We start from the raw sequence: 23,956 nt of genomic DNA, 5'->3' as shown, positions 1-23,956 counted from the left end.
AGTCTGCCCTTATTCAGAGACTATACCAACTGGTTCTAGGCACTTGAGTCAAGGGAAACATCCTATGTACATCGACTCTGTCATACCTTATCAGATAATTGCAAATTTCAATGAGCTCATCTTGCATTCTTCAAAACTCTACAGAATACAAGACAATCCTGCCACCAAGGGATGAATCTGGTGAACCTTAGCTGCAGTCTCTTCATGACAAATATAACCTTCCTTTGATGACGAGATTAAGACTACACAATTCTACAGGTGCAGTCTCACCGAGACCCTGTACAATTGCCTTAGGACATCTTTGCTCCTGTACTGAAATCCCTTTGCAACAAAGGCCAGCATACTGTTTGCCTTCTTAATTGCATGCTCCCCCTGCATGCCAGCTTTTAGTGACTCATGAACAATAGTGGCACAGTGGTTAAAATTGCTGCCACTTAGCCCCTCGGACCAAGGTTCAGTTCCAGCCTCGAATAACTGTCTGTGTGAAATTTGCACATTTTCCCTGCATGCTCCAGTTTCCTCCCACAGTCCAAAAGTGTGCAGGTTAAGTTGATTGCTCATGCTCAATTGCCTCTTTGTATCAGGGAGATTAGCAGTTTAAATATGTGGAGTTATGGAAGTAGGGCCTGGGTGGAATTGCTGTCGGTGCAGATTCAATGGGCCGAATGGTCTCTTTCTGCATGGTAGGGATTCTATAATTCTAAGGATACAGAGGTCCCTTCTGACATTAACACTTCCTTATCTCTCACTATTTAAGAAATACTCTGTCTTCCTGTTTTTGAGAATAACTGTAAAGGTTGATACCTTTACAGTTATTCTCATTATATCTCTTCTGCTATGTTATTGCTCATTTATTTACCTAATCCAAGTCTCCTTGAAGCTTTCTTGCATCCTCCTCGCACCTTAAATTCCCACGTGGTTTTTTTTGTCGTCAGCAAATGTGAAAACATTACAGTTGGTCCCCATATCCAAATCATTAGCCGTGGCCCTAATCCTTGTGTCTCCCACTAATAACAGTCTGTCATCCTGAGACTGACCCATTTGTTCCGATTGTCTGCTTTCTGTCAACCAATTCTCAATCTATACTACCCCAGTCTCATGTTCTTATTTTGTTTACTAACCTAAGCAAAAGCTTAGACTTTAGAAAATCATAATACACCACATCCACTGGTTCTCCTTGATTTATGCTGCAGGGAACGTCGCCAAAAAGCTCCAACAGGCTTGTCAAACATAATAAGAACATAAGAAATAGGAGCAGGAGTAGGCCATCTACCCCTTCGAGCCTGCCCCGCCATTCAGTAAGATCATGGCTGATCTGTCGTGGCTCAGTTCCACATTCCCGCCCTCTCCCCATAACCCTTAATCCCCTCACTTATCAAAAACCTATCAACCCGCGTCTTAAAAATATTTAGCGAGGCAGCCTCCACTACTTCAACGGGCAGAGAATTCCAGAGATTCACCACCCTTTGTGTGAAGAAGTTCCTCCTCAACTCCGTTCTAAACCGACCCCCCTTTATCTTGAGGCTGTGCCCCCTAGTCCTACTGTCCTTTCTGAGCGGGAAGAGTCTCTCCACCTCTATCCTATCCATCCCATTCATCATCTTATACGTCTCAATGAGATCTCCCCTCATTCTTCTAAACTCTAACGAGTACAAGCCTAGTTTATTCAGCCTCTCCTTATAGCTCAACCCCCTCAACTCTGGTATCAGCCTAGTAAACCTCCTCTGCACTCCCTCCAAGGCCAAAATATCCTTGCGTAAGTGCGGTGACCAAAACTGCACACAGTACTCCAGCTGCGTCCTCACCAATGCCCTATACAGCTGCAGCAAGACCTCCCTACTTTTATATTCAATCCCCCTCGCTGTGAAGGCCAGCATCCCATTCGCCTTCCTGACCACCTGCTGCACCTGCAAGCTGGGTTTTTGCGAGTCATGCACAAGGACCCCGAGGTCCCTCTGCACTGTCGCCTGCTGCAGTTTTTCGCCCCGTAAGTAATAGTCCTTCCTACCATTATTCCTACCAAAGTGGACCACCTCGCACTTGCCAACATTAAATTCCATTTGCCATTTCCTGGCCCATTCGCCCAGCCTATCTAGATCCTTCTGCAGACTCTCCACACCCTCCGCGCAATTTGCCGTTCCACCAATCTTGATGTCATCAGCAAATTTCGACACCGTACACTCGGTTCCCTCCTCCAGATCATCTATATAAATGGTAAATAGCTGAGGCCCCAGCACCGACCCCTGGGGCACTCCACTAGTCACCAACCGTCAATCCGAATAGCACCCATTAACCCCCACTCTCTGCCTCCTATTTGACAGCCAATCCTCTATCCACGCTAACACCCTACCCCCAACTCCATGCCCCCTTACCTTCTGCAATAACCTCTTGTGAGGCACCTTGTCAAACGCCTTCTGAAAATCAAGAAACACCACATCCACCGGCTCTCCTCTATCCACCACCCTAGACACATCCTCATAGAATTCCAATAAATTTGTCAGACACGACTTCCCCTTAACGAAACCGTGCTGCGTCTGCTGTATCAAGCAATTCCCCTCAAGATGCCTCGCTATTTCCCCCTTGATGACAGATTCTAACATTTTACCTACAACAGACGTTAAACTAACCGGCCTATAATTCCCTGCCTTTTGCCTGCCACCCTTCTTAAACAACGGCGTAACATTAGCCGTTTTCCAACCTTCCGGCCCTTCCCCGGAATCCAGCGACATTTGGAAAATAACCACCAAGGCATCCACTATCACCTCCGCCATTTCTTTCAGAACCTTTGGATGCATTCCATCCGGTCCTGGGGACTTGTCCACAATCAGTCCCTCCAGTCTGTCGAGCACCGCCTCTCTAGTAACAATAATGTCATTGAGACCCTCCAGTCCTACCACCTTTCCATCACTAACACCAGGCAAATTACTCGCGTCCTCCTCCGTGAAGACCAAAACAAAAAAGTTATTCAAGACCTCAGCCATTTCCCCATCCCCTACCACTAAGTCCCCCCTCTCATCCTCTAAGGGTCCAACGTTCACCCTAGCCAGCCTCTTCCTTTTTATATATTTATAAAAACTCTTGCTATCCTTTTTTATATTAAGCGCTAGCCCAGCTTCATAGTTTCTCCTACCCTTCTTTATCAACTTCTTTGTCAATCTTTGTTGACATTTAAACCTCTCCCAATCCTCTTCTCGCCCACTACTCTTAGCTACTCTAAACGCCTCCGCTTTTAATTTAACACTTTCCTTCACCTCCTTCGTTATCCACGGCTTATTACCTCTCCTCCTATGGTCCTTTTTAACCATTGGAATAAATTTCTGCTGAGCACCAAGAAAGATCTCCTTAAAGATCCTCCACTGCTCCTCAGCAGACCTACCTTCCAACGCGCTCCCCCAGTCAACATTCGCCAATTCTTCTCTCATCCTACCGTACTCCCCTCTGTTCAAACAAAGGGCGTGTGTCCGGGAACCTACTTTCTCCTCCTCCATCTGCACCAGAAACTCCACCATACAATGATCACTCTCCCCAAGAGGATCCTTCACCACAAGGTCCCTAATTCTACCCGCCTCATTACATAACACCAGATCCAAGATAGCTCGCCCCCTCGTCGGCTCCAACACACACTGTTCAAGGAAACTATCCCGGCAGCATTCCAAGAAATCCTCCTCGAGCCCACTGCGTCCAACATGGGTCGGCCAATCAATATGTAGATTGAAATCTCCCATAATTATCACCATTCCATTCCTGCACGCCGCACTTATTTGCGTGTTAACAGCCCGCCCCACCTCCAGATCATTATTCGGGGGCCTATAGACGACACCCACCAGCGTCTTCCTCCCTTTGCTGTTCCTAATCTCCACCCACAACAATTCCACTTTCTGCTCTTTGGTTCCTATATCATCCCTTGCTACCACCCTGATGCTATCCTTAATCAGCAGAGCTGCGCACACCCCCCCCCCCCCATTAGTTTAAAGCCCTGTCTACAGTCCTATTTACACGATTCGCCAGGACTCTGGTCCCAGCACGGTTCAGACCAACCCCATCCCACCTGAACAGGTCCCACCTACCCCAATACTGATGCCAATGCCCCATAAATTCAAACCCATTCCTCCCGCACCAATCCCTGAGCCACCCATTCACTTCCTTAATCTTATCAACCTTACGCCCGTCTGCACTCGGTTCAGGCAGTAGCCCAGAGATAACCACCTTGTCGGTTCTACTTTTTAATTCCATTCCCAGCTTTTCATACTCCCTCCCCAGATCCTCAGTTCGCATTTTGCCTATGTCGTTGGCACCCACATGTACCATAATGACCGGATTCTCACCCTCCTACTCCAGGTTCCCCTGCAGCCCAGATGTGACATCCCGGACCCGAGCACCAGGCAGACAACACACCCTTCTGTGCACTTTGTCTTTGTGACAAAGGACAGTGTCAATACCCTTCACCCCACTATCCCCAATTACTACTACGTTCCTTTTCACCTTCTCTTTGCCTATGTCCTGCTGCATCACTGTACTGTGTGCAGTTTGCTCACCAACCTCACCTCCGTCGTTCTCGTCCAGACTGGAAGCAAGAACCTCAAACCTGTTATGCAGATTGAGAGGCTGAGGCATCCACTCTCCACCCTCCTTCCTCCACTCCCCACCCTCCTTCCTCCGCTCCCCACCCTCCTTCCTCCGCTCCCCACCCCCCTTCCTCCGCTCCCCACCCCCCATCCTCCGCTCCCCGCCCCCCTTCCTCCGCTCCCCGCCCCCCTTCCTCCGCTCCCCGCCCCCCTTCCTCCGCTCCCCGCCCCCCTTCCTCCGCTCCCCGCCCCCCTTCCTCCGCTCCCCGCCCCCCTTCCTCCGCTCCCCGCCCCCCTTCCTCCGCTCCCCGCCCCCCTTCCTCCGCTCCCCGCCCCCCTTCCTCCGCTCCCCGCCCCCCTTCCTCCGCTCCCCGCCCCCCTTCCTCCGCTCCCCGCCCCCCTTCCTCCGCTCCCCGCCCCCCTTCCTCCGCTCCCCGCCCCCCTTCCTCCGCTCCCCGCCCCCCTTCCTCCGCTCCCCGCCCCCCTTCCTCCGCTCCCCGCCCCCCTTCCTCCGCTCCCCGCCCCCCTTCCTCCGCTCCCCGCCCCCCTTCCTCCGCTCCCCGCCCCCCTTCCTCCGCTCCCCGCCCCCCTTCCTCCGCTCCCCGCCCCCCTTCCTCCGCTCCCCGCCCCCCTTCCTCCGCTCCCCGCCCCCCTTCCTCCGCTCCCCGCCCCCCTTCCTCCGCTCCCCGCCCCCCTTCCTCCGCTCCCCGCCCCCCTTCCTCCGCTCCCCGCCCCCCTTCCTCCTCTCAGCAGCCCCCTCTTGTTCCTGACCCTTAGAGTTAGCCAGTCTAGGGGGGGTGGATGTCACTTGCTCCCCATTGACAGTGGCACCCTCTCTCCCCCTGATAAGCCTCAGTGTCTGTAGCTCAGAGGCTAGCTCATCTACCTTGAGCTGGAGCTCCTCCAGCAACCTGCACTTACTGCAGACATGGTCATTGGGAAGGACCCTGGGGTCCACCAGCTCCCACATCATACAGAAACAACACATCACATGCCCATCCATTATTCACTGTAGTAATATTGAAAATTTCCACACGAACTTACCTGGCCCTTTTTCCCCCAAGCCCTTTTTCCCCCAAGCCCTTTTTCCCCCAAGCCCTTTTTCCCCCAAGCCCTTTTTCCCCCAAGCCCTAGTAGCTCACTCTGCTTCCCACTCACTCCGCTGCCCGCTGTCTACACCAGGCCTCCTTTTAAACCTGGCGCTGTTTTAAAGCCTGCTCCCCCACAACTCCCTGCTATCCACTCCCTTAGAATTCTTAAAGCGGTAGATACAAAAAGCCCGCAAAAATGCTTTTAAATGATTTAAACAGTTCTACAAGGTAAGTTCTTACTACGAAAGTGCTTTAAACTTACTTAAACAGGTTTTTAACAGGTAATTTCTTATCCATCTCTCTGCTTCTTCACTCGTCTGCTCCAGCATGATTTGCCTTTCATAAATCCATGTTGACTGTACTTGCTAATATTACTAATTTCCAGTTGTCTTGTTGTCACATCCTCTTATAATATATTCTATCATTTTTCCTACTACTGGTGACTAACTAACAGATCTGTAGATCTTTGCCTTTTCTCCATCTCCCTTCTTAAATGATGGGGTTACATTTGCTACTTTCAGTGTGCAGGAGCCTTTCCAGAATCTATAGAATTTTGAAAGATAACCACCAACACAGCCACTATCTCCATAGCCACTTCTTTCAACACTCTGGGATTTATCGCAAATCCAGGAATTTATCAACTTTCAATCCAATTATTTTTTGAGTACTATCTCTTTATTAATGCTAATTTCTTTCAATTCCTCATTTTTACAAGCCCATGGTTCCCCAGTATCTTGGGGAGATGATCAGTATCTTCCTCCATAAAGGCAGATACAAAGTAATTGTTTAGTCTCCCTGCTATTTCCTTACTTTACATTATAAATTGTCTTCACTTGTAATGGACACACATTTGTCCTTGCTCATCATTTCCATCTCCCACTCCTAGTTTCTCTCTAGTTTGCATTCATATTCTGTTTTGCCTTTTTTGATCAGTTCCTGGATCATCCTTCGGCTGTACCATTTTCTCTGGCAACCTTATAAGCCATTTCCTTTGATTTATTGCAGTATTCAACTTCTTTACAGCTGATGCACCTTTCCTGTTGGGTGTCTGTGTCTTAGAGGGCAGAATATTTGTTGTTGACTTCTTTAAATACTAGTGACTATCTGTCACCATCACTTTATTTTGTGTATTTTCTCAATCCACCATAGCCACCTTGCCCCTCATGCCTTCATAATTTCCTTTGTTCAGATTTGGGACCCTAGTTTCATAATGAATTATATCACACTCAAACTTAATGTAAAATTCTGTCACATTATGATCATTATTTCCTAAAGGCTCCATTACAGCAAGGTTATTAATTAGCTGTTTCTCATTACAGACTACTACATTGAAACTAGCCTTGATCCCTCTAAAAGCCCAACTGGCAGACATTGCCGGAATTCTCCTCCAAAGCATTAGTGCTAATTAAAGTTTCCCAGCCAATCTATAAATTGAAATTTTCCATTATTATTGTATTTCCATTGTTACATGCAGTTCTAATTTCCTGATTTTATGCTGCACCCAACATTACCACTACAGTTTGCTAGCCTATAAACAAATCGCACTGATGTTTGCTGCCTTTTGCTGATTTTCATTTCCACCCAAACTGAACCTACGTTTTGATGCTTTGATCTAAGAGCTTCTCTCATTACTGTATTGAGCTTGTCCCTTATTTAACAATGCTACCCCACCTCATTTTCATTTTTGTCTAGCCTTCCTAAATGATTAATATCCTTGAATATTCAATTATTAGTCTCAGTCACCCTTTAACCACATATCTGTAATGGCAATTAAATCATACCTATTTTCATCTATTTGTGCCTTTGAATCATCCACCTTATTGTGAATATTACAAATGCATTCAGGTAGAGTGTCCTTAACTTTGTCTTTTTAACATTATTCCATATTCTAATCCTTTTTGATGTTTACCTTCATCTCCTCTGCCTTTTAATTTTGCTTACTAATCATTCTACTCTGTTACCAGTTTGCTTCCCTCCAAATTGAGCTCCTTCCCAGGTTCCTATCTCCCCTGCGATTCTCATTTAAACCCTCCTCAACAGCAGCAAATCTCCCTTCGAGAATGTTAGTCCCAATACTGCTAAGGTCTAACTGATTCCTAAGGAATCCTTCCCTCACTGCCTACATGCTTGTAATATGTTGTGACCAGCTCCCTAAATGTGCTAGCCATGTCATTGTCTGCCTCGCTCATGCACCGGAGTTACTTCAACCACTGTTTCAGTTCTGAAACCCAGAGCTCCAGCTACTGCAGCTGGTGACACTTCCCGCAAGTGTGTTTCTGTAGCACGCGTGGTGTGTCCAAGACTTCTCATGTTCTTCTTGGTTGAGCTGCCCTACAATAGCCTAACTGTTAGAAGCTGCTCATTAAAAAGTAAAATAACTTAGTAGTTACTCATAAAACAATTTATTCCTCTGCACCAAGATAAAAACTTAAATAACAGCATCTGATGTGGGAGTTGAATCCATGACCGAAACTACATTGGCGAACCACATAGAAAAACCCAGCTATGTTACCACTACGCCCCCAGTTCCCCTTTGCAATGATATCATGTGTCTATGCTGATAATTTGCTGGAGTACCATGTGCAGTTCTGAAATCCACATTATTGAAGAGATGTGATAGCACTGGAAAGGGTGCAGAGGAGATTTACCAGAATGTTGTCTGAGCTGGAGAACTTTAGTTATGAAAAGAGATTGACTAGATTGGGGTTATTTTCCTTGGAACAGAGGAGATTGAGAGGGAACATGATTGAGATGTATAAAATTGAGAGGAGATGGAAAGAAACTTTTTTAAACTAGTAAAAGGGAAAAATGATTAGGGAGCATAGGTTTAAGGTAAGGGGAAGGAGATGTAGTGGGAATGTGAGAAAAAACCTTTTCACACGACGGGTGGTGGGAATCTGGAACTCACTGCCTAAAATGGTGGTGGAGGCAGAGATCCTCATCTTATTTAATAAGCATTTAGATGTGCACTTGCAATGCCAAGGCATACAAGGTTATGGGCCAAGTGCTGGAAAGAAAAGATTGGAATAATTTGGTCATTTGTCTTTGATTGGCGCAGTCACATAGGGTTGAAGGGCCTTTTTCTGTGCAATATAGCTCTGTGACTCTGAGAATAGATTTATGGCATGATAATTGGCTGGATTGAATTTGTCTGGCTTTTACATATAATACTGAGGCAATTTTCCATATTGTAGAATAGGTGCTAGTGCTGTTGCTGTAGCTGTACTGGAACAACTTGGCTAGTTTCTCGCACTATAGAGGGTGCAGAAGGAGATTTTCCAAGGCTGTAGCATTTCAGTGATGAAGAGAGGTTGTTTCGATTGGCGTTGTTTTCCTTAGAGCAGAGAAGGCTAAGGGGGGACCTGATCGAGCTGTACAAAATTATGAGGGACTTGGATAGGGTAGATGGAAAGGAACTTTTTCCCCTTAATAGAGGGGAGCATAGATTTTAAGGTAAGTAGTGGGAGATTTAGAGGGATTTGATGAAAACCTTTTTCACCCAGAAGGAGCTGGGAATCTGGAATTCACTGCCTGAAAGGATTCTGGGGAGGGAACATTCGCAACATTTAAGAAACATCCAGATGAGCACTTGAAACGTAAAAGCATACGAGGCTATGGACCAAGTGTTGGAAAATGGGATTGGAATAAAATAGGTTTTTGGTGGCCAGTCTAGATATGATGGGTGAAAAGCCTCTTTTTGTGCTGTAAAAATCTATGATATGGTTTGTTCTGGAGCACATAATTTCAGCACTGCAACCTAGGTGTTTTTGCAATCCACTGACTTTGGTGTACCCGTTCCTTGATATCGTGTGAAGTGAACCAAGTTGGCTGAAGACTGGCTGGCCCATGTGATATTTTGGACCTTAGGAAAAAAACGAAGATGCTTCATTTATTCTGCAGCTCATGGCTGAAGATTGTTGCAAACATGTAAGCATTGCTTTTGCACTCACTACTCATCTCAATCATCATTAGGACTTGGGATGTTTATGTAGTCATCCCTTTGCCTAGTTGTTCAATTGGCCATCACCATTCATAATTGAGAGCTTGGATTTGATCGATTGATTGTGGGATTGCTTAGCGTTCATTTGCTGTCAATAGCACACTGTTACCACTGTTTAGCTTGTATAAATCTTGTGTTGTCACTTCACCAAGTTGGCATCTCTAGGTCCCTACAGTTGGAATACCAGGTTTTGCTCCTGAGATGCTATTCTATACCATAGAATTCCTACGGTGCAAAAGGAGCCATTCACCCCATGCATTTACCCCACTAATCCTCCCTAACTTCTTTGGACGTCAAGGGACAATTTAGCGTGGCCAAACCACCTAAACTGCACATCTTTGGAGTGTGGGAGGAAACTGGAGCACCCAGAGGAAACCCATGCAGACACAGGGAAAAGGTGCAGACTCCACATAGACAGTGACCCAAACCAAGAATTGAACTCGGATGATACATACGAGCAAGTGAAGTCAAATAAACAGCTGTTGTTAGAGTTCTTCACAATTACAACTTAGTCATCATGAGCACACTGTTTTCTCTGAAAGACAGGTGGAAAGTGACATGGCACACCCTTTCTCCAACACTGGCATTCACCTGACATCAGATAATCTTGACCAGATCTCCAGATTTAATCATATCAGTTATGGAGGTCATCATAATCTAGTCATTGTAAGTGTTCTCTTTCGTTCAAAAAGGAAAGGAAACACACACAGCAAGCTGATCGACAAATAAATGTGCAACACATCAAGGGCAGGCAGAAGAGAGAGAATTTCAGTAAACATTAACTGACACCTTAGCTGAAAAATCTGTCCAGCTCTATCTAAGTGCCGAGAAGTGGACATCACTTTGGGATACTAAATATGACAGAGCAAATATTGTTCTTGATATAAGGAAAATATTTAGTTCATAAATAATATACCTTGGGTTTATGCCTCATTGTGAACTTGTTTTCATCACATTGGAGAGGATGCATATTGCTGTCTGATGTGCAAAATGTCACTTCAAGGGCAGATTAATACAACTGTTTAAATCAGTGTTTTAATGCCAAGTTTATATCATTGACAGAAAACTTAATGTTGTTTATTTGGCTGCAGAGCTAAAACATTTGTGATTGTGCGTCATATTGAGGACCCCCTTAAGGCTCTCGCAGCTGGGTTTATCTTGGCAGTAGTTGAAAGACTTGTGACAGATTTCAGAGGAGAGGGTCTGGATTCTTTGAAGTCACTTGATGGGCAATTAGGAAGTCAGGAATTGGCATTCTGGAGAATAAATGAGTCTGCTTTTTCTCAATTCTCTTGAGCTTATCAAGATAGGGGCAGGAGGCTTTGTGGTTATCAGTCACATTCTTATGTTTGAGTTGGATGCCATTGACACTGGTCTGGCTTTAACATCATGAATGTTAACAAGTGTTATCTTTTACTTTCATATTCCCAGTCAAACAATATGTAACTGTCACTATGTATGCGTGTGCACAGACTCTCCCATGCACATGGGCTCTCTCACATGTATCTCTATAAATATATATCAAAGTGTGTTTAAAAAATAACTCCAGTTGGATCCTTCACCACCGAGCTTTCTGGAAGAAAACAGCAGTTTTTTTTTGTCAAGGAATTGTGAAATAGTTCATCCAACTATCACTGCTCAGTGGGGAATAAAATTCTAAAGACATATAACCCTCTAAGAGATGACGTTCTTCCTCAACTCTGCCTTTAAATGGGAGGCCCTTGTTTTGAAACTTTGGCCCCCCCTTGTTCTAGATTCTCAGACAAAATATCCTCCTAGCATCTACTCTGCAAAGCCCCCTAAGAATATTTTATGTTTCAATAAGATTGCCACTTATCTTCCTAAATTTCAATGAGTATAGGCCCAACCTGCTTAACTTTTCCTCATAAGACAACCTGTTCATCCCTTCTTAGTACTGTAACCAAAACAGTACACAGTACTCCAGGTGCAATCTCATCCCTATCCTGTAAAGTTGGGGCAAGACTTCTTTATATTTTTGCTCCATCTCCTGGTAATGAAGACCAACATTGCATTTGCCATCCTAATTTTCTGTTAGACCTGCACGCCAGCATTTTGTGAAAATAAAATCAAGTATTGCATCATTCTGTTGACTCTCTGTCTAAATAATATTCTGGCATTCTATTTTTCCTGCTGAAGTGAACAACCTCACATTTTTTCACATTATACTCCATCTGCCAAATTTTAGCCTACATGCTTAAGCTGTGTCCCTTGTGGCCCCTTTTTGTTCTCCTCACAACTTGCTTTCCCATCTACCTTTGCATTGTTAGTGAACTTGATTACAATACACTCAGTCCCTTCATTAATTGTCTTCTTTGCCTTGTCATTGCCTTTAATTTTAAGATGCTAGCTTCAGACCCAAGTTATCTACTCACAATTTGAATGTGAAATCCTAGAATCATAAAATCTACAGTACAGAAGGAGGCCATTCTGCCCATCAAGTCTGCATTGACCACCAATCCCACCCTGGCCACATTCCCATTATCCCTCATATTTACCCCGCTAATCCCCCTGACAGTAGAGTTAATTTAGTAAGGCCAATCAACCTAACTCTCACATCTTTGGACTTGAGGAAACCACAGCACCCAGAAGAAACCCATGCAGACACAGGGAAAATGTGCAAACTCCACACAGACAGTGACCCAAGGCTGGAATTGAACCCAGGTCCTTGGCACTGTGAGGCAGCATGCTAACCACTGTGCCACCTTGAACCCCCAAAAAAATCTGCTTAAGTACGGAAAGGGGGAGTGGGGTGGGGGGGGGGGGTGCGTGGATTTGAACTAAGGACTTATTGATCTGCAGTCAAATGCTCTACCACTGAACTATACCCTCTTATGATCATTCTTGCAAGAGGATCCTTTATGATAAAGTCATTAATTAGTCCTGCCTCATTACACATCAAGTACAAAATAGCTAGTTCCCTGGTTGGTTCCAAAATGCATTGTTTTAAGAATCTGTCCCAAATACACATCTTTGGACTGTGAGACCAAACTGGAGTACCCAGAGGAAATCTACTGTAGATGTGGGGAGAATGTACAAACTCCACACAGTCAATTGCCCAAGGCTGGAATTGAACCAGTCCCCGGCACTGTGAGGCAGCAATGTTAACCACTGTGTCACCTTGCTACCCTCTTTAATTATATCTTTTGATATTAAAGAAAATCAAGTTTACGTTCTCATAGTTGTACTGAAGTTACCAACATGTTAACTGTGAAAGAAAAATTAACTGTCAGATTTTCACTGCTTTGTCTTAGGCAGAAGATTGAAGAGCTGGAGGCAGAGAGAAGTCGTCTTGATCAAGCAAACAAGGCTTTGGAAATGAAACTGGAGCGATACACACTTCAGGTAAAGGCACCTGATCTCTTGAAGAGTGCACAGTGTAGCATGTGCAGCCACTTACTCATGAACACATAACAGGGAGAATCACTCAGCAAGTGTCAGTGGTAGGAATTGCTCACTTATGGTTGAATAGTAGATTTTTTCTACTCAACAGGTAGAATAACATGAGAAATCATTCACTGAAGGATAAGATAATATGGTTTGTTTCAGTGTTTTAATGAGATTGAGGGTTTTTGGTCCCCAGCTGCAACCAGTTGGAGGATGGTTAGTTACAGAATGGTGCCTCTTAAAGAGGTCTTCCTAGTCTTCAATGGGTTATTTGTATGTACAGTAAAAGGTGTAGGCTAGGAGCTGTCTCCATGCTTACGTTGCTTCTGTCCCTGCACAACACCACACTGATCCCTAAGTTTGGATCATGTGCCTGCTTACATGACTGGGCAATACTGTACTCAGGCCCACTGTATTATAGTTTAAGAGTTAAGCTTGTATGTGCCAGACCCTTCAACTACAATTCTATTATGCAATGTTAAACCAATGGGTTAATTTGTTGGCAAGGAATTTCTTTTTAATATTAGACCATTTATCATTGTTAGATATTACTTTGATTCTCCAACTAATTGTATCAATTTACAGTAATACCTAATAATCACACTCATATCTGAGTTTTAAATTTCACTACCAATATCACAATTCAGAAAGCATTAAACGTGTATTTAAAAGATAAAAAGACAGGGTATGGAATTTTCCCATTCCGCTCGCCATGGGAATTATAGCAAGCGAGATAGGACCATGCAAAAGGCCCGTTGACCACAGGTGGGAATATCCGGCCTTGAGGTGAGCGCGACCGGAAAATCCTGCCTAGGGAGTTGTTTCATGTTTTGTTTCTGATCTGCAACCGTTAACCTCTGATTGTTCTATTGTTTTGAGTACATTTTTATTTGTTCTTTTATGGAATGTGGGCATGCTGGCAGGTCTAGCATTTGTTCCCTGTTCCTAATTGCCCTGGAACTAAATGGCTTACTCAGCCATTTCAAAAGGCAGTTAAGATCCAATTGCATTGCTGTGGATCTGGAGTCACATGTAGGCCAAATGGCAGATTTCCTTCTCGACAGGACATTAGTGAACTAAATGGGTTTTTACAATAATTGACTATAGTCACCTAGTCACCATTACTGAGACTAGCTTTTATTTCCAGATTTTATTTATTGAATTCAAATTTTGCCAGCTGCTGTGTCGGATTTGAACTGTAATCTGCAGAGGAATAGCTTGGGCCTCTACATTACTAGTTCAGCGACATTACCACTACACCACCTGAAAGAGGCGCTAGGTTAAATAAAATGCAACTAACTGTAGAATTTTACATTGTGCTTGCATGCTGTAATCTCTTGTTACTTGCTAAGACCACTGCCTGAGAAATCCACTTGTACGTTTGGTGATGTTTAATTTATAATGGCCTGAATCTTCCAGCATGCTGCTGTGTGTGAAGACCTTCCTGACATGACTATTACTGCTATCATGGAAATAAGCAGGGGAATTTCATAACAGTAGAGTTGGGGGAAGAGAGGACTCACCTTTTTACAGTACTAACTGCCATATTCTGTTATGAATTAGAAGTTCAGTCTTGATGAATGTTATTGAGTGGGTTGATGGATTAATGGTAATAGGTGAGTGGTTGACACAAATAGATGGGTGAGGTGGGTAGGTGAATCACTTCAGATGGGTAAGTGATTTTATTTATTATTGTCAAATATACTAGTACACAATGAAAAGTATTGTTTGTTCTGTGCTTTACAGACAATATACCATACATAGAAAAGGAAAGGAGAGAGTGCAGAATTTAGTATTACGGTCATAGCTAGGGTGTAAAGAAAGATTGGGTCCAAGAGGTAGATCCATTCAAAAATCTGATGACAGCAGGGAAGAAGCTGTTCTTGAATCAGTTGGTATCAGTCCTCAGAGTTTTGTATCTTTTTCCCGACGGAAGAAAGTGTATCTGGGTTGGGTGGAGTCCTTGATTATGCTGGCCACTTTTCTGAGGCAGCAGGAGGTATCGAAAGGGTCAATGGATGGGAGGCTGGTTTGCATGATGGACTGGGTTTTGTTTATGATCCTTTGTAGTGTTTTGCAGTCTTGGACAGAGCAGGAGCCATACCAAGCTGCGATACAACCAAAAAGGATGTCTTCTATGCTGCATCTGTAAAAGTTGGTGAGAGTTGTAGCTGTCATGCCAAATATAGCCTCCTGATAAAGTAGAGGCATTGGTGGGCATTCTTAACTATAGCATTGGTGTGGGGGGCACCAGGACAGGTTGTTAATGATCTGGACAGCTAGAAGCTTGAAGCCCTTGACTATTTCCACTTTGTCCCTGTCAGTGGTCAGGTCAGATCAGAAGGGTGGTAACCTCTCGTCGGGGTTAGTCGATTCAGGGCAGTGGAGTAGTCAGGTCGAACCAGGTGGTACGGAGTAGTTGGATAGTTGTGGGGGAACTTGGTTCGGTTCGGGTGTGCTTGGATGGTTGGGAGATGATCAGGTCAGGTGCATTGGTCAAAGGGCTAATCCGATTGGATTGGGGCAGTGGTGGGGTGATTTAAGGAGTGTAGGAGTCATTGTGGATTTATTTGGGCATGGTGGCTCAGTGATTAACACAGCTGCCTCACAGCGCCAGTGACCTGGGTTCAATTCCTGCCTTGGGTGACTACCTATGCAAGTCTGTGTGGGTTTCCTTCAAGTGCTTTGGTTTCCTCCAAAGGTATGCAGGTTAGGTGGACTGGTCATGCTAAAATTGCCCCTTTGTGTCCCAAGATGTGTAGATTAGGGAGATTTGTGGAGACAGGACCTGGATAAAATATTCTGTTGGAGTTGGTGCAGACTAAATGGGCTGAATGGTCTCTCTCTGTATTGGTAGCGATTCTATGGTGTTAGAAAGTTAGATCACATCTTTATCTTAACATTTCCAGAGTAACTAAGTGAAATGCCCTCTGGATCTATCCGAAGTCTGTGACTGTAGCTTGGAGTTGGAGACATTTGTACGGGTGCCAAGGAGCAGGGAATTTCCCGTCAGAAGTTTAAACTTCTCAGATAATTCCCACATAGGTCCACATGCCACAACTTGCACAGAGTCCTGACGTTTATCTTCAGCTGTATTTCCAGTCTCTAGTGATCCGGGGACCAGAAGATTTGGGCATCAGCTTCATTCACCAATAATTATTTTGTGTTAAAGACTTGTGCAATCAGTTTCCACTCCAGGACTTGATCATTTAATGTCAATTGACCCTTCCCTGCATTTTTGAGGGAATGCTACATTATTGAATGTGTTGTCTTTCAAATTAGATGTTAAATTGACACCCAGTTTCTCTTCCTGATGGATAAAAAACATTTTTGAAGACAGCAGGGAGTTCTCCCAGTATCCTAGCAACATTTATCCAAAACCAACATAACCAAAAACTGATTAACTGGTCAGTCATGTTATTTTCTATTTGGATTTTATTTGCTCTATTTGCATTGCAACAAGCATGGCCACACTTCAGATGTAATTCATTTGCTGTGAAGCACCCAAGAATGTGGAAGATACTCTATAAATACAGGTCTGTCTTCTACGTAGTTTGGGATTTTCTATGGTGCATTCAGTACTTTAGGTGCATAGATTATTTTTTAGTTTCATATTGGTTTCTTTCACACTAACAAGAAAGGTTTTGAAGTTCAAAAGCAAATTGCACATGCTGGAAATCTTCTCAGGCAGCAGATTTTACCTTGGTAAGTATTCCCAGCATTTCTGTGTTTAAGATTTTGAAGTATTTCTTGGAAGTAGAATCTTTTAACATCACATTGGTGTCCAGCGTGGCACTACATTCACTGTTGTACCTGACTCTTACACTGTCAATACTATTGATAGGTGAAATATGCTGAATTATGTTCTGGAAGTGCTATCCTTAATCCTGACAAGTACAGACATTCTGGGAAGAAAATACAGTGTAACCTTTTTAAACTGATATTGCACTCTCCATGGGTAAATGCTCAACATTTGTAGACATTTAGAAAATTTTCCATTTGCTCTTTTGACAGAAAAGCAGTAGATTCGCTATGGCCTATGACTCAAGAGGCCTATTGATTTAATCTCAACAGCTATTGGGATTGTATGCAATCTCTTTTTTATTACCTATGTTCGGGAAAGAGTTTGCTGACAATTCACATAAAGGGAGAAAAGACAGCGCTTAGCTTCACTGCCACTGAGCATTAATGAACAGACTTGTCAATGAGTTTTTAAATAGTGAGCTGGTGTCAAAAAGTTAAAATTATTATGAAGTTAGTCTTCAATTATGGTTTTGGAGCATACAGGCCATCAAAATAAGATGTGGCGGATCCATTTTAAACTTTGGCATTGAGGTGGCAGAAGCAGGCAAGTGGTATATGTTTGATGTTGGTTTGCCTTGAATCTTGGTGGAACTTAGTATTTGTTTAAATAAAGCCAATGACTTGATTCTGTCAGAAGGCTTCAATTGTGTTGTGCAGCTAAAGGCTTCCATTGGTTTGTTTTTTGCTGTTTTCTCTTTCAATAGTGTCATAATTCCAGTAGTAAATAGTCTCACAACACCAGGTTATAGTCCCAACAGGTTTATTTGGTAGCACGAGCTTAGGGATTCCTTCATCAATGGACAACGCTCCGAAAGCTCATGCTACCAAATAAACCTGTTGGACTTCAACCTGGTGTTGTGAGACTACTTACTGTGCCCACTCCAGTCCAACACCGGCATCTCCACATCATAGTTCTGATAAGTAGACTTTGCCCTCTACAGTCTAAAAGATGTATCATTTTGAAATTTTGTTCACGTAAGGATGTGTACATGAAGTTAATCCCATTTTAAAGTCATACATTCTTTTCTCATTGGCCTACTTCTGTTTCTAATGGAAACCATCTATGTATTAACATTAAATGTGTATCACCTTAATGACTTGGATGAAGGGACTGACTGTATTGCAGTCAAATTTGATGATGACCCAAAGATAGGTAGGAATTCAAGTTGTGAGGGAGATTCTCAGAGAATGTGGATACATTGTGAGTGGACACAAAAATTTCAAGATAGAATATAATGTAGGAAAATGTGAGGTTGTTCACTTTGGCTGGAAGAATAGAAAACCAGAATATTTAAATGGAGAGAGAATGCTACTGTACAGAGAGATGTACATGGATTACTATAAGTTAGCACACAGCAACTAATTTTGAGGGCAACTGCACTATTGGCCTTTATTGCAAGGGGAATGGAGTATAAAAGTTGGAAAGTCTTGCGACAAGTGTGCAGATCAATGGTGAGAATGCACCTCGAGTACTGTGTAGTTTTTGTCTCCTTACTTAAGGAGGGATATACTGGCATTGGAAACAGTTCACAGGAGCTAGGCTGATTCCTTAGATGAAGGGTTGTTTTACGAGAAGAGGTTGAGCAGGTTGGGCCTATAGTCATTGGATTTCAGAAGAATGAGAGGTGATCTTTGCGAAACATACAAGATTCTGAGGGGGCTTCACAAAGCAAATAGGATGTTTGGATGAGAGGATCTAGAACTAGATTGCATAGTTTAAAAATAACGGGTCTCCCATTTAAGGCAGATAAGGAGGGAGCATCTCTCTGAGGGTTAGTCTTTGGAATTCTCTTTGATGGAGAGCATGGAAGCTGGATTGTTTTCTTCATATTCAGGGCTGAATTAGACAGATTTTGATTGACAAAGGAGTCAAGGGTATGGGGGCCAGGCAGGAAAGTGGAATTCCGATCACAATCAGATCAATCATGATCATTTTGAATAGTGGTGGGCCTGCTCCTGTTCCCATATGATGCTGAAATTCCAATCTCTCGCCAATTGACAGAAAGTTAATGCAGAGGGAAGAGTTTGTCACATAACCAGCATATAGCCATATAATTTACCTCAATGGGCTGAGAAGAATTGGGACTACTCTGGCTGAGATGTACCTCTTGTTTTGTCTGAAGTTCAACATTGAGATGCAGGAAATAAAGCACATCTTCCTGTTCATCACTTGTGAGTAATGATTTCCTGGATTTCACCTGGATGGAAGATCCAAATGCAATTTTATACCTTATCAAGCCTTTTTACCTTAAATTGATCATTTTTAAGACAATGCAGGCATCAAATGTATCTGCATAGCAATGTGCTTTGATTTCTGAATATAAAAGACCATGAGTTTTGCTGGGTGAATACATGCATATTCAGTTCTCCATCTGTTGCAATGTACAAAACTTCAAGTGACCTGTATCTGATAACAGAATTTTAATATTTAAATGTGAAAGACTTCCATCTGTTACAATCAAAAGCTTTGTCTATCTGTGCCAAATGTAACAATCTTCACAATGGACCATATTGGTTGCTTTCAATCAAATCAAAGCACTGCTAACTAAATTAGGGAGAAAATAAACCTGAAAAATGAAAACAAACAGCTGAGACGTCCAACTTTGCAAGACCTATTTTATTGACTACAGAAGCTGTGATGCTCACATCACAGAAGTCAAAACCCCCATGAAAATTCATCCTTTAAGTTAAATTTTTCATTTGTCTAAAGAAATGGTTTTCAGTGTTTTATCTCGTTTTCCTGCATCATGCAGTGTGGCTCTGCCACTTTCAGAGGTTTGGAAATGTCAGTCATTCTGAAAGCATCCTGCGAAAATAATTTTTCTGATGGTTCATTCATTCTGTCCTATATCTGCTTGCACAATTGTGAGAATCAGGGGCGTTGTTGCCTGCTATTCAATGATTTGAGGATGATGTCTACACAGAGTTGAGTTTCTACCATAAGCATGGCTGAACAGGCTGATTTTTGACCATAGATCTAGAGAATCCCTACAGTGCAGAAGGAGGTCTTAACCCCGTGCATTTACCATGGCTAATCCACCTAACCAACACAGCTTTGGACATGAAGGAGCAATTTAGCATGTCCAGTTCACCTAACCTGCACATCTTTGAACTGTGGGAGGAAAGCCGAGCATCTGGAGCCCATAAATCTTTTAAGCACACGGGACAGGGTGTCCCACATACTGGTGGGATCCGAAGTGCAGAATTTGCTGCTTCTTCTCTACCTTTGCTTTGCTTCAGCATTAAGATGTTGGAACTTGATCTAAAGTTGTTGCCATTCTGAGTAATTGGTAGCAAGTTCCTTTGAGTCTTTAACAATGCTGTCATGTTTCAAAGAACTTCAGAATGTCTTTAAAGTATTTTGTTGGCATTTTTAGAGTTGCAAGAACAGGAACTGGGGCGGTGGGAAGGGCAGATGATTTTCAACCATGGGAAAAGTGGCCAATCTATCAAAGTTGAGTTTTCAAGAGTTTTGCCTAAAGTTTTGTGACTTGGCATCGAGAAGGACATTAATATTTCTTCAACAGTGCTCCTATTAAATCTGGAGGTGGTGGTGGAGGCACTGCTGATAGAATTTATCTAGGTCTAGTGCTCTTACATATAACTGATGCATGGTCCAGGTCATGCTGCAATGTTAATGTCTGATGATAGGTAACCATTGTGACCTGAACAGAACACCATGTCTGTTAACACTAGATGAGGCAAACATTGTTTTGAATAATTAATACATGAATATACAAATGTTGTTGCATGTAATTGACACCAAAAAGCAGATTCAATAACTTCAACAGTGACTATCCAGTGAAATGTAAACTGCCTATATTATCAAGCATATTCGTCCATGCTTAACCTGCATCAAATATTTGACCAGTGAGCCCTTACAAAATTGGGGAAAACCTTCTGCTGTTTGGAGTCATACCAAGCAAACCAGCATTTGTTGCCCATTCTGAATTGTGCTAGAGATGCTGGCACTTGTGTTGTGTGAACCTTATCTGATCACAGCAACCTTACTCTAAATGTTGTCCAGGTCTTGCTGTACACAGGCAGGGACTGTTTTAGTAACTGAGGAGTTATGAATGATTTGGAATAATGTGCAATCATCAGTGAACATCTCCAGTTCTAACAAATGGTAGAAGGGAGGCCATTGATGAAGTAGTTGAAGATAATTAGGTCTTGTTTGGACAGTACCCTAAGGAGCTTCTGCAGTGGTGTCCTAGGGTAAGATGGTTGGCCATGAACAATCATACCCATCTTCCTTTGTGCTTGGTATGACTCCAAACAGCAGAAGGTTTTCCATTAACTCTCTATTTTGTTAGGGCTCCTTAATGCTACACTTGATCAAATACTTGATGTCAAGGGCACTGACTCTGGCCTCTGCTGATGATAGAGCAAAATAACTTTACTAATCCTAATTGTGCTTGGCGGATGGAGTACATCTTAATTATTTTGTGAATGGGTTGGGAAAAATAACTTTAATTGTTGCATATGGCAGTGCAAACTTGGGACTGGTGAAGCATCTGAAAAAATTGGCACGCTTTCTCAGGGAGAGAAGGGATGGTATCGTATTCTAAATTGCCTGAATGCAGGTATGCATGGACCCTAGTATAGGCAGTTTACATTTTCCTGGATCTTTACTGTTATATTTGTTGAATCTGCTTTTTGCTGTTAATTACATGCATGTTTTACTTTGTCGAGGCTCACAATTAACAGGTGTTTGTCACCTGGGGATTCACAGTCATGATTGCATGTCTGATATGATCCCTAGTTAAGTTGTATGTTGAGATCAAATGAATAAGGAGGAATAGTTCAGTGCCTACCATAAATATAAATGAAATCAAGCTCCCTACCTAAATGGTGATGCTATCTCCAGTGTGATGCCACCGCCAAGCATATCTTTCCCTCCCTTTTCCTTTTTGACGATGTGAAAGGAGTGTTCTTTCTCTAACACCCTGGTCTACTCCTTTGTCACCTGCAACATCCCTCAGTTCCCTATGGCATCATTCCATACAAATGCAGAAGGTTCAGCAACTACACTTTCCTGCCTCTCTCCTCACCTTCTAAACATTCAAAGTGAAACCATTTAGATCATCGCATTCGTTGCACACAATGGAATTTTCTCTGTTTTGGGGATCCAAGTGCAGATTGTGTGATTGCTTTGGGGAACATCTTTCACTCAGCAACTCGCAGTTGCCTCCCGTTTTAATTCTCCACCTGGTTCCCACTGACCTCTCTGCCCTTGGCCTCTTGCAGTGATCTAGTGAAATTCAACGCAATCTCAGGGCGTAGCACCTCATCTTCCAGTAAATATTTTACAGCCTTCTGGATTCTCAGCAGTTTCCAAGGATAACTCCTGCCCCAATGTTGTTTCCTTGTTCTTTGCTGGTTTTGTTTTTACTTTTCTCTTTTATGCTTTAGTGTGGCAGCTGTTCATCATTTTGCCATTCCTCTCGACATATATTTTATTTATTTGTCCCATTTATTAATAGTCCTGTTAGCTAGCATCACTCAGCCTTATTACTCAATTTCTGTTAGTGTTATCGCAGACCTTCTCTTCAGTTATTTGTCCATCCTCCTAACCTTTGCTTGGTTAAAATTTATTTTTCTCTAACTTTTCCCAACTCTGATGAAAGGACATTGATCTGGAATGTTAACTTCAATTTGTTCTCCACAATTGCTGCTTGACCTGCTTAGTGTATCTCTAGTATTTCCTTAATTTACTCACTATGTAATATTTGCTCCCATCTGTTGCTTTATCTTTCTTTCTGAACTGATAAAACTAGAATTTGGAGGTGTGATTTTTTTTCTCTCCCCCAGTGGGTGAACACACTTCCTAGCTGTATTTAGCAGCTGAGCTCTGTTCATTAAAAAAAATCACTGACAGACATAATTGCTTACAATCACATAAAATGTAGTTTCAGAGTACGGTATTGCATTTTCAGAAATGCAGAGGACAGTTACTATCCTTTGATGCATCTTAAATTTCTTCTTTAATTTCAGTTTGCATTGGAATGCCCTTGAGCAAAGAGTGCAACCATTGAACGTGTAATGGCTGTTTATTTCTGCTTAGAGCAATAAAAGTCCTAGACTTTTGAGTCCTGGTTTCTTAGGTTAAGTGTCTGACACACCATCAAATTCTTTCTTTTGTTGAATTTTTTACCTTATGGTCTACGCTATCTATCAATTTAATCCACTAGGTATCCAGGCCATTTTACTGAAGAGAGCCTATTTATTGTTTTGTAGTTTTGTTAGGAGAAATCTAAGGCTGTGTTTTGTTCTTCTTTAAGTGTCCAATTCTAGAAGCAATAGGGAAGACAACTGCATAAAGCCAGCTGGACAATTTTGGGAATAATGAGCAAAATTATAGTGAACTTGTCATTTTATGTACTACTGTTTTGGGATTTGTGGGAGACTCGGTAGACATGAGAAGCAATGCTATTTATTTTAATAACTCCTTTAGTAGAACTGGAGAGTGTTCTATGCAATATTATTTTTCTGTTTGTTCTCTTACCCCCCCAATTTTAAAATAAGCATAGATATTGCCTCTAATTTGACTCCATCACTCACTGTAGCGAAAGAATGGCTGATGCTGGCAGGCTGGTTACAGACCAACAGAGAATAAGTTTAATACTATCTAACAGCGAGTTGCTGACCCTGGAAATGTTTATTTTTTATAGTGGAGACCTGAAATGGAAAATATTTCATTCTGCAGCAATAACATCCTTCATGTTAATAAAAATTCACTTTCTGTCTTAAAAGTCTGCATATGGAAGATCCAATTTTAGAGCAGAAGTGTTTGCTGAGGCGCGTAATCATGTTCTCAGGAAATTCCTCTATTGCAATGTTCATTTTAAAATGTTGCCCTTTGCAAAGTGCTGCTCAGTCCCTAAAACCTCACTGCAGAAGAAGTAGTAGTCAATAAAGTTACTTCTTATGAATTATTTTCAGTCACAAACCCCACCCCCAATTAATATAATACTTATAAGTATTATAGTATGGGGTCAGAGTTGAGGAGGAACTTCTTCTCTCAGAGGGTAGTGAATCTCTGGAATTCTCTGCCCATTGAAGCGGTGGAGGCTACTTTGTTGAATATG

General features: G+C 42.7%; 1 protein-coding gene across 5 annotated transcripts in view; it reads left to right on the top strand.

Annotated features, from left to right (window-relative positions):
• mad1l1 (mitotic arrest deficient 1 like 1) overlaps positions 1-23,956 on the top strand; it is a 924,959-nt gene that overhangs the window by 425,847 nt on the left and 475,156 nt on the right. For all 5 annotated transcript variants that reach the window (XM_080206477.1, XM_080206479.1, XM_080206475.1 and 2 more), the window contains one exon: positions 12,929-13,019. In XM_080206477.1, the coding sequence (XP_080062603.1) occupies positions 12,929-13,019 (91 nt within the window). The remainder of the gene's footprint in view (positions 1-12,928; positions 13,020-23,956) is intronic.

Source organism: Carcharhinus amblyrhynchos, chromosome 18 (assembly GCF_965287045.1).
Source record: "Carcharhinus amblyrhynchos chromosome 18, sCarAmb.v2.hapA, whole genome shotgun sequence".
NCBI classification, from domain to species: Eukaryota; Metazoa; Chordata; class Chondrichthyes; order Carcharhiniformes; family Carcharhinidae; genus Carcharhinus; species Carcharhinus amblyrhynchos.
The sequence above is the reverse complement of the archived record's forward strand: the minus strand, read 5'-3'. Positions and strand labels throughout refer to the sequence as shown.